The sequence below is a fragment of the Paramisgurnus dabryanus genome, chromosome 17 (genome assembly GCF_030506205.2).
Source record: "Paramisgurnus dabryanus chromosome 17, PD_genome_1.1, whole genome shotgun sequence".
Classification (NCBI taxonomy): Eukaryota; Metazoa; Chordata; class Actinopteri; order Cypriniformes; family Cobitidae; genus Paramisgurnus; species Paramisgurnus dabryanus.
In genome coordinates, this window is record NC_133353.1 from 7,370,891 (window position 1) to 7,383,249 (window position 12,359).

General features: G+C 41.1%; 1 protein-coding gene across 4 annotated transcripts in view; it reads right to left on the bottom strand.

Moving 5' to 3' along the window:
• Window positions 1–12,359, bottom strand: part of cdc42bpaa (CDC42 binding protein kinase alpha (DMPK-like) a) — a 66,124-nt gene that overhangs the window by 46,988 nt on the left and 6,777 nt on the right. For all 4 annotated transcript variants that reach the window (XM_065254068.2, XM_065254042.2, XM_065254051.2 and 1 more), the window contains exons 2-4: window positions 8,376–8,467; window positions 5,198–5,281; window positions 5,029–5,124 (exon numbers count right to left, since the gene is read on the bottom strand). In XM_065254068.2, coding sequence (XP_065110140.1) covers window positions 5,029–5,124; window positions 5,198–5,281; window positions 8,376–8,467 — 272 coding nt within the window. The remainder of the gene's footprint in view (window positions 1–5,028; window positions 5,125–5,197; window positions 5,282–8,375; window positions 8,468–12,359) is intronic.

Below are 12,359 nucleotides of genomic sequence, written 5' to 3' on the forward strand. Positions count from 1 at the left end.
GCGGCTCGGTGAGCCTCTCTGCTATGAATTTCCTCCGAGCGCGTTACCGGTCTGGCACCTCCCACGCCGGGACCGCGCTTATGCTTTGGTTGTCTTATCCATGTTTCGTGCTCCCCCTGCTGTTCCTCTCTCGCCGGGATGAACACACGGCGAGCCATGAGACTAGATGGATGCATAGACAAGCACACACGGACTAACCCCCCCTGTGTTCTGTCACACCGCAACCGTTCATGCTTACAGAGTCCCTTCGCTCCTCTCACATTCAGTGGCGAGATCTCTGGCACATATATTAATCCCCCGAGTGCATCGGGTGATACCGTCACGACGCATGGCTGTTCTGTCTGTGTTGCTGCTCCCCTCTGCCGTTCCTCTCTTGTTGAGATGAACAAGCGGGGAACCGTAGACCTGGATAGATGCATACGACAAGCAAACACGGGCGGTCTGCCCCTGTCTCTGTCATAGCACAGCCACTCGTGCTCCACGCTCGCGGAGTCCCTCGCTCCTTTCCCCACAGTGGTGAGGTCTCTTAACGGCTTAGCTAGCACGCGGTATTACGGCTCGCTGCCTCTAAATGCAGCTGTCCAGTGTTCAACGATTACAGAGCTTCATGCCCCTCCCCTCCTGGAGCGGCGCGATCTCATTCGTCTGCTCGATAGGGCCGATTCGCCGCTATTGGAGCACCAAGAACACTCATTATAAGAGAGCTTCATGCCCCTCCCCTCCTGGAGCGGCACGATCTCATTCGTCTGCTCGATAAGGCGGACACGCCTCTATTGGAGCGCTAAAACACTTATTATAGAGCTTTACTTAGACAGAATCAGAGGCAGAACGAATTTGTTTATAATATTCTGAGGCCCGAATACCTCCCTTTATTCAGTCCCGTCCTATATCAGTGCGCTGAATATTGGTACATTCTTATATATATACCCGGTTTTTCTGCCCTTTTAATAAACGGCAAAACCGCGGGCCTCACGGCAGACTTCCTCTCTGCGATGGGTTCAGTCTGACATTAAACCACCTAGACATACTACCCTGCTCCGTGAGCCGTTCGGTCACCGTCACTACTGAGGCTTGTGCACCTGAACGGCTGAGCTCTGGTCTCCGCAGCACAGCTGCATCAATAGAGAACGAAACTGTCTAGGAGAAAAGGGGTTATGTCGCGCCTCGGCTGGACTGCCCTGAAATGTTTTCTGTGTGCTGTTTATCCAAACATACTGTGTAATACTGTCGGCTATGCGACCTCACTATAGTGGCGAACGGTATTTAATTCCTCTAAAAAGAGTAATTTCCGTGCTTACTATACTGTGTATTGACACCCACGGTTGTACGGTGTCTCTAAACACTTTATCGCCTTACTGACAAGCAATCAGTAATACGCACACACGGCCCGCTGTCCATAATTCTATCGACGCTTGCCGAAAAAACCCCGGTTTGGCCATATACTGTTTATTGACACCCCACGACTGTACGGTGTCTCTAACACCTTTCTGCCAAATTCGCTCGCAGCCCACCTCAGTTTCTTCGCTACGATGCTGATGGCGCAAACGAGCACGGTCTTACGGCTGTTATTCTCTCTTCCTAGAGGAAGGACAGCCTCAGACTTTTGCATGGCTCCAAGCGTTTGAATCGCGCCCTCTCCGGACGGCCACTCAAAGGCTTACAGCCAAGCGGTTTATGACGTTTTTCGGCCATATAGCTGATTTATATTAGCGGATCCGAAGACGCTCACACCTCCGCTCCAATACTCGGAGATATTAAGGGTAATATCAACCTCAAGTGAGCTTGCTACCCGCCACAATAAGTTTCAAAGCTTAAAGCGCGCGCACAGTCAGACGCGCGCGGCATCTCGTTTAAGACGGGCACACGTACCCCTCTAACGAGCCTCAGAAAGCTGAATATCGTGGCATTCTGTTCATAAGTCCACTTCAGTTTGACTAAGCAAAGGTCCCGCCCCGAGCTGACGGCAGGGAAGCTTGCTTAAGTTACACACGGCTGCATGAAGTGCTGTCATTACGAGCTAGCCCAGCATTTGCTGTGGGTTGAACACGCTTTACGACGGCAATCAGCCTTCGGCGCGTGGAACGCCGTTTGTCTCATATAAATCACCTTGTACTGTGAATACGGTACATTAAGAGGATGATTTAGCACTGCAGCACTCTCGACCGTGTTATTGTGATAATGCGGTCGGGCAATCTACGGTGGTTTCATTATTTACCGAACCAGACTGAGATCTCGCCCCCTGAACAAGCTGACGAGTCATCTCCTTTATAAACTCATTGCATCGCTTTATAAGCTATGTTCAATCAGAGTGATACGCATCTCATGCTTAAACTACCAATATTAACCCATTACGATGGGCGTGCGGAGATGGCATCCGTGGGACACGACCTACATTACGTGCCTTATGACACATTGACACAAGCTGCTAGGACCCCTTTCACGAGGCGTCCTTATGCAAAGTCTGATCCATTCTGTCTAGTGACATTTGAAAGTCAAAACCCCCCGCGAATCGTTGGTGGAACACTTTTCTCCTCACTACAGAGGCACGGCGGCTCTCTCCCCTACCTATATCTATGTGGCCGTGATAACAGCGAACCACGCTTTTACGACCGACCATTCATTTAATTCACAAGCCTGTCATCTCTCAGATGCGGACGGCGGCGGTAACAGCGAACCATGCTTTTACGGCTGGCCATTCACTTTATTCATAAGCCTGTCATTTCTCAGATGCGGACGGTGCCCGAGGCACAGCGCTCTGGAACTGTCCAAGGTCCTGTATGACACATACGTTCGACGTACATCAGACGATCAGCTGTTCATCTGCGTCACAGATCACTCACTAGAGCACCTGTCAATACAGGCTATTTATGGATCGTTGACGTTATCACCTCCCGTGACAATTATGCTCACTTGTCTTAGAGCATGGGCATGGTCTTAGAGGTTTCTCATTTGACAATTGTGACACGGCCGGCTGGTCCCCGCCGTCCACGTTGTCAGTTTACAGCTTCGACATCCCTGCTTCGCGCACTACTGAGGTTTGTTGCATTAAAGGTGCGCCCATTAGCTCACCTGTATGCACGATATGGTTTTTAATTATATGCGTCCACCGTGTGCTTAGAGAAGCTCACATGTACACGCTATAACATTTTGGTATACAATAAGATGCGCTTGGGAAAGCTCACCTGTATACACAGCTGTGTTATGCTTTGTGACACATACATTGTTGTTCATCTGTGTACGTTCACGGTGCGTTGGGTGCCCACCGTTACGTTCATCAATCATATCTGTACACATTCACGGCGCGTTCTGTGCACTGATTTATCTATACGCATTCAGGGTGCACTGAAGAGTTCACCCGTGTGCGCACAATTTATTATCAGAACACATGACGGCGCGCTCGAGAATCTTGCCGGCCTGTGCATAATAACACTCTGATTCATCTATATGCATTCACGATGTATTCAAGTGTTCACCTGTGCCCATGCAATTTATAGTCAATACACATTTACGGCGCGCTTGGAAAGCTCACCGATCTGTGCACTATAATACTACCTATATGCATCCCGATGCACTCGAGGGTGCACCTGGGTTCACACTATTGTGGTATCTGTATAATCCCACGCTACGAACCGTTCTGCCGCATATTATAGTCAGATCGGTCGTTCGTGAGCTTCGCAGATCACTCACTACGTATGTCTGTTGCTTACAGTGGTTATTTAGATGGATCGTTGAAACCATCGCACTGGCTCACGCCCCTCTATGAGCTATGTCCTATATAGAGCCCACTCTGTGCGAGTTTGGCTTCTTCATGAACTTGGTCTACAGGGGTATCTATATCTATATTTGATATCTGCTACGCGGCCGGCTAGTCTTCGCCGTCTACGTTGTCAGATTGTACAGCTTAGACGTCCCTGCCCTACGAGCGCAGGTTCTCTCGGCTCAATCATGCACGCTCATGCGTTTTATGTGTACACCACGGTGCGCTCAGCGAGCTCACCAACGTGACTCTGAATTTACTTATCTCGCACAGCCGCGGCGCGCTCGGTACCTCGCCGTCTTGTGCTATGTTATGTGCCCCCGGTGCGTTTAAAACCCCACCGTGTGCGCGTCAACAATTTATATGGTGCTTACACATTTGCTTTTAAAGCTGTGAATATGCCGGGTATAGGGCCACACGCAGTGTCTCTCCGGTAAGGCACTTCAGTACGTTGTGTATGCACGGCGTGATGGGATTACGTTCCCCCATAGCGTCAGCTAACTGACGCAATGCGAAGTGAACCGTATTGAAAGGGAACGCTTAGGTTACTCACGTAACCCCGGTTCCCTGAAATAACGGGAACAAAGCATTGCGTCTCTTGCCGTGCTACAAACGTCTACGCAGCGAGTGTTATTCGGCTGCGCGCTTCAGTCGAATAATAATGAGCTCCTGACGATTGAACCGCGCTTATATAGGGACGCTTATATTGGTCTGTACTTTCTACAGACGTTAACCAATAGGCTTCAGTCACGGAGTAAACAGGAGTTTCCCCCATAGCGTCAGCTAACTGACGCAATGCTTCGTTCCCGTTATTTCAGGGAACCGGGGTTACGTGAGTAAACTAAGCGTTCTCAACCTGTGGATGTTTTTCATCGCTACAAGGTTGTTTAGGAACTCATAGCAGAGCACAGAAGACAACATGTTTGCTCGAGACAGCGCAAGCTAGCATGAAGGTAAAGCTTATCTTTTACATTATAGTGATGACGCTGGTAGTGACAATTCTCTCAGACCAATCAGTGATCTACAGTGTTTTCGCGTCACGTTTGGTATTAGCCCGGGTCGCTTGGAACCCCAAACGAGGTGGTACATATAAAGTATCGGGTACTACATACTGCCCCCAATGGAAAAGCTTCCAAAACAAAGCTGACCCGACCCAAACTAAACCGTGGGGTACTATGCAATGGAAAGCGTCTCAAGATGATGATAACATAAACGGGTATGAATAAGGATCTAAACAAATCTTCTGACTCACTCAAAGCAAAAAATCTTACCAGGAAGTTCTCATCTTGAAAGGCGTAGTGCAGTGTGGTAATCCACTGGCTGTCCCCATTCACCAGCACGTCCCGCTCCTCCCGAAAACAAGCCGTCTGGAAAACGCATATAAATTAGTTTGTTTGCTCTTACCGAAGCACAAAAGTGCACTATTGTGTTTGTATGTACCTCTGCTCTTTTTAACATCTCCCACTTGTTGAGGATCTTCATTGCAAACACTTTGTCTGAACTTTTCACCTTGACAACTGCTACCTGTAAGACACGAACACATCGACATCTGAACCTGGATGCTACATAAAGAAAGCATGAGGGAATCTGTAGAGGCCTGAGATAAATCAGCCAATTTGTTTTAATCTAGTTTACCAGATTACACATGGAAGTGGTTGGATATATATGATGGTGGGTGAAAACTTGGAGATACAGGGCAGGTCAAATTTCTGATGGTTTATGCACACAAGAGATGCATTCTGCACAAAAACACACTTTGTCTATCAGTGTCTAACAAGTAAGTACAAACTACACAATCAGATTCATGTGACTGAAAGCCACAAGCCAAATTTTGCGATTATCTGTAAATTTAAGAGATATTTACATGTATTTTGACATTCATAAAGACTTCTGGAAATCCGGTTAACATTTACACAAAACCTGCAAGTCTGTGAAATTAGAGGAAACGTGGATACAAACATGTGTCTATGCAGCGACATAATGAACCAATTAAACCAAGTTTCATCCACACATTTAAATGTGGGCATCATGGGAAAAAGATGGAAAGTGGAACAGACATTTATTTGTCTTGAAGTTTAGGTGTCCAAACGTAACAACGGTGCAAATCACTCACTGCGATTAAATAAGCCAAAACAAGCATGCATTGAGAGGTCTGCGCATTCCAGCTTCAGCAGGGTTACAAACTTTATTCCAGACAAAAATCACATTGATTGAGATTTTGCAATGCAGGGATCTTAATCTTTGTTTACAGAATACTGTTGCGGATAAAATCTCTCCTAAATTGGCTTTTAAAACCGCATCCAGTGGCTTTGCATCGTCCCCTCAAAACAACCCCTAAACCCCTTTTGCACTGCATGTTAATTTCAGTATATTGCCATTAAATTGCCAGAGTGCCTTTTGCGTGATTTCAAACATGGATGGAGACCTAGTAAGATTGCTGGGATAAGTTCCGGAATGCAGACTGTATGTACACATGACAGGAACAATCCTGTATGGGGCAATGCGTGTCGTCGCAATGACACAGTTATTGTTCAACTGTTTGACCTGGTTTTTTAAATGCAGATAAACATTCACAACTAGGGGTATCACGACCCACGGTTCAGCTCACATGCGATTCGCAGATTAATAAGCAAATTAAAATAAATTTAAATACATTTGGCGAATAGAACACTGAAAAGCAACTAGGGATGGGACGGTATGGAAATTTCATATCATGATTAAAGTGACCAAAGTTATCACGGTTATCAATTAGGGATGCTAAACAATTAATCGCGATTAATCGTTAGCAGAATAAAAGTTTTTGTTTACATCATATATGTGTGTGAACTGTGTATAATAAATTTGTATAAATAAATGTACACACATAAATGTCTATGTTTTAGAAATGTTTACATGTGTATATACATTTGTATATTTATGTATAATTTATATTATATATAAATATAAATACTTAATATATACATTTTTTTTTCTTAAAATTATACATGAATGTGTTCATATTTATATATATACATATTTATTATACACAGTTTACACACATATGTGATGTAAACAAAACTTTTATTCTGCTAACGATTAATCGCGATTAATTGTTTAGCATCCCTATTATCAATATTATCATGGTTTTGTTAAAATGAGATGGAAATGTTCAAAAAGAACTGATACACACACTGAAAACATTTGAACAAGTTTTATCTAAAAAAAATTACAATTTAATATTTCACATGTCCCTGAAATTATTTCTGTGGTAAATAAAATAAATAAATCTGTCTAATAAGTTTACTGTGAATGAATACAATACATTATCCCTTAAATGATTTCTTGTGCAAAAAACTGTTGCATGTGCGTGCCTGCGTCAAACTGATTCTGACTGGACAGGATTTACCGCGAGTTTTCAAAATCACCATAATCAAACACGGTTGCAGTGATAATTTAATTTTAAACGATAATACTAACTGTCAGGACATTTTATCGTGGTTAATCGTGAAATCGGTAATCGTCCCATCCCTAAAAGCAACATAATTTTAACTTTATGTGGAGCGACATTTTATGTTGCATCTCCTTCGCGAAGCATCGTTTAGAATTCGCCCCTTGTCTGTGTGTGTGCGCGCGTTTAAGTGCACTCAAAAGTGCAAGCAAACATTTTTCTGTTCTTGACAGGACACATACAAACAAAATGATCTGGAAATATCACAGTATTCTTTTCTATATTCCAGAATCTCTGTGTGAAAATGGCTCTACATTATCCAAACTTTTATATTCCAAAGTACCATACCTGGTTACGGAAATGTAATTGTTACTCAAAACATTTAACTTTTCTCATAAGCTGTACGAAGTTCATGTGCAGTGTTTCCCATACATTGATTTATTTGTGGTGGCCCACCACAGAATCAACACTGGCCCCCACAAATAGAATTTTCATGATTCCCATTTACATTTTTATTTCACCATTTAAAACAGCTTAATTCGGCTTAAAATATAATTTGATATATAATACAGATCAAATACAGATACAGATCAAAGAGTAGAAGTGAAACATATTTCAGGTGCCAACACTAGATCAAACTCAAACACAACATGATGACGTCACATATATGCTAATAAGCGGGTGACGTCATCACCACCACAGTCTCCTCAAAATCCTGTGGGAAACACTGCATGTGTGTACAAAAATGGAAAATAAAGCAACAACAACATTTACAAATCAAGACAACTGTAAGCATCTCAACAACTTAAGTATCATTACAGCATGGGGAGGCTGGGGTAACAGGTCCAACTTTAAAACAGAGACAACCCCCATCACAGGCACAATAGCCGATCTATAACATCGATTAGCATCTGCTTAATGTGCTTTCCTTCTGCAGATGGCAGCGGCCAATCGTAAAATATGCATATGAACAGAAAGATACTTTTACAAAAACAATACTTTGGTCAGTTTATGACGCATCACAAATCATAGCACATTATTTACTCAAGAAATAACAATGGCACCAAAAGAAATTCACTGGCATGTAAATGGCCCACTGGCTGTATCCCAATGCTTTTACAATACATTGCATGGCAAGTAGGAAGCAGTTCATCTTTATAAAATGTCTACATGTGTAAAACAGGTGCTTACCTCACCAAAAGCTCCTCGGCCAATAACCTTCAGGATTTCGAAGTCCTCCCTGTGCAGTCGCATCTGCTTCACTTTAGAGGTGAATGGTTTGGCTGAAGAGGAGAGAGGAGACAGCACAGAGTTATTACAAAATAAATACATTCTCATCCATCACTTCACTGTGGTGAGCCGATCAGGAAAGTTAATATAAGGGCATGAACTTCTCAAAGGATTTGAAGCAGCTTTAGTTACAGCACATTTACACTGTGAGAAGTTCACAAACCAACACATTTGATCGACTGATATAGTGAACTCCCTTTCTTGCAGAAACTTCAAATGTTACTGTACATCTGTGAAGAGGATTCTCCATTTCAATTTAAAGCTGCAATCTATAACTTTTACCTCTCCATCTCCATCTCTGTTTGAAACACGTTTCTATACACATGTTGTGCTTTGCCCCACTACTCTTTATGGATGAACCTGATGTCTGTGATCACAGCATTATACATTGACATGACAGTTAAAAAAACATCCTAAAAGTCACATGTCTAAAAAATGTAATCTTAACAAATGCACTCCCTTTTTAATTGGCTGAATAATTTAACAATGGCTGATTTCCCAATTGTAAGGACATAATAAATAAACACGATTACATGATATTCCCCAGATGATTGTTACTTAAAACTATACAGATCAAACAGTGACATCTATAATGACAAGTTTAAAATCTAAACAATGGTTGAACAAGGTACAAACTCTTTTACCATCCACAGAAGCATGCACGTACAATGTTGTCCCCGTTAGGGCTGTGACGATTAATTGTGCAAATGGGCGTTTTCTTAATGAATGAATTTTAATGAATTACTGTGAAATCCCGGCACATCCAAAAGCCAGAGGGCGCTCTCGTGTAGAAACTCCCTTTGTGCCACAGATGAAGTAGCATTACAAACGCTATTCCAGAAAATGTCTATAAGAATATTCATATTGCTGTTCTTCAAATTGTTTCAGTTATTTTCATGATAATAAAGAATATTTTGAATAATTCTGTTTAACGAGTGTTGCCTTTTTAAATGAATGCTATAAACAACTCAGACTCATGATTTTTAGATCGATAAGGACTTCATACTGACCAAAACGCCATAGTACACGCACAGTGGCCTTGCAATTCAGAATCGATTTCAGGCATTTTAAATGGGACATGCAATTAATCATCACAGCCCTAGTAGCCAGGTTCTCTTTTTCTTTTTACGGAAATGTCATAATAACGCAATAATTCCAAAAAGTTATATTTCGCGCAACATCCGACCGGATCAATAAAATGAAAAATCATTATTATAAGCTTACTGTTGAAAAACAGTAAGGTAAGGTAAGGAGACACAGATTTTGAACACAGATTCATTCTTTATGTATTTATTTAACAACTGGAATTTTATTATTTTTAACTGACAAAGTTACGGACTGCAGCTTCAAGACCAATTATTGATTAAAAATTGTTGTTTAACTCTTTCCCCGCCATTGACGAGTTATCTCGTCAATTAAGAGAAAACGCTTCTCTGCCAATGATGAGAATTTCCAGCTTTCCGCAATACCGCTATTATCCATTATTCCGCAACTTATACAACCCGGAAGTAACATCTCACATGAAAGAGAACAAACTCCGTGTACGTTTTAAAGATCGCTCTGCATCTGATCTCTTTCAAAAGTCCTTTACAAAAATTAAATTATCTCTCTTGAAAACAGATTTAAATGATGCAGGGTTGCCAACTTTGGTGATTTGTCTGCTGCTAGCCGCCACCTCAAGCCTATTACCATCTATACCTACACCGACTACATTAATTTCCAAATGTTTCATGTTTTTGTCTTGATAAGTTTCTTTTTGTTTCTGGCAAGTTTCTTTTTGTTTTGATAAGTTTATTTTTGTTAAATGTTACTTTTGACTATTTGATTTATTATGTGATTGTTATGATCAGGGCATTGCTGAAAGAGAGCTGAAAGTTCATCAATCTCCACTGAATAAATTATGGTTGATGATTAACTAAGGTCATAATCTATGAGGTTAATGCATGAGTGAGGACTATACATGGCATTGCATTTATTCTACTTTATGTCTAACTTCACCATCAACAGGGAATTGATGGAACAGATACGGCTTTTTACATTGCCTTGACTGCGGAGGAAGTAAATTTCCGCGACGATTGCGTATTTCCGGTCATAAATACGGAAGTTGTGAGAAAGGTCTATTAAAGGTATGATGAAATGTTTTTTGAAAGCAGAGGGACTGTTCTTTCATTTTATATTTTATGTTTATATATTTAAAGAAGAACATTTTCTGGAAGACATTAAACTTTTGTGAAAATCATGAAAAATACTGGCGCGCAACTTTTTTAAAAACACTGGCGAGGAAAGAGTTAAATGTGTTAATATAACATCAACTCAACGCGTCCCAAACTATTTGTGCTAGACACATGAATTGACCGGAGCCAAAAAGCAGTTAAGTAGTACACAACAGAAACTCCTAAGCAATGTACTTAGAAAAATGACAACCAGTTTTACATGGACAAAATCCACTTTAAAGAACAGTTCAACCATAAAAGTTTACAACCTGTGAATAATAAACAAACAAACATATGTTTAGGACAAAAAGGCCATCATAATCTACTAAGTAGGATCTTACAGCAACAATGCTGTGTGTTACTTATGAATGAACTCTGCAATGGTCAGTGACAGTAACATTCAGCTCAGGACAGCACTATAGATCAGACACAAAATACAGATCTCTTTTTACTTGGACTGCATTAAATAAAGAAACCCATTCTGTTTTATGAGCTCTTTAGTTAACACCACAAAATAAAAATTGATTAAAGCTTGCTGAAACTAAAGCAGTTCCCAAGATTGGAGAACTGTCGGAGAAACAGTGAACTGGAAGCTAAGAAAGTAATTTATTGCAGTAATGGCAAGAAAAAATTTGGTTTACTATACTGTAAGATTATTACAGTCCCAGTGTTTGCATCAGCGTTGTGATGCTGCATGATTTTGAGCTGATGACCTCTGCCTGTGAGTTCTGTCAAAAGCAAGCAGCTGTTTTAACTGCAGATGGCAGGACCGTCACCAGACCCAACTTGCTATAAATAGATGCCAAAATCTGTTTTCAAAGGAAAGAATCCTGTGCTTGCATGAAAAGCTATAAGGGACATAAATTATTTTTCTCACCTTTTCAAATGGTTTGATATACTATGTTTAAATACTCCAACAATTTTCTCCACGATCCACAAAGACCATTTATGGAAATTAAGCAGCAAAAACACATCAATCAGAAATTACAACAGTAATAGAATCACAGTACAGTCAAAACAAACAGTCAGATGCATATACATAAATATACATCAAACAACATATTCTGTGTATCTACCCCATCCCAACTAAAGTGACCTTTAATTTTCTGAGATAACCTTCTTGCAAATGTTTCTGGCATCACTTCTACCGTGACAAAAAGAAGATTATAAACAGTTAGTTCCAGTCATTGATTCTGTTTGGTCAATAGTTGTGTTATATTTATGATGATGTATCCCAGCGCAGCACCCTTAGCAGCGTAAAAACATATGTAAAACATTCTGTTGTTAGTCACAATCGATCAAGGACTATTTAAAAAAAGCTTATAATAGTTTTACATCTTGAAAGTTGCGTTGATGGTTGATGCATTTCATTTTTTGCTTTGATATTTGTATTGTGTGGTAAACATTTTATAAAAGCAACAAAATACTTAAGGATAGTGCTGTATCATAAATAAGTCACAGCAATAACAAAACCATTCAGCAATTCATTTCATGACTTGAAATCTCTTGCCTCAAGTAATTGTGTGCAGTTTCTATGTTTTTTTCCTAAAAATCAAGATGCAATAAGAAAAGAATGTTTATTGTTAATCTAGTTCTTAAAGGCGTGGTGCATGATCTCCGAAAGCCAATATTGACATTTGAAATCACCTAACCAAACACGCCCCTACTCCAA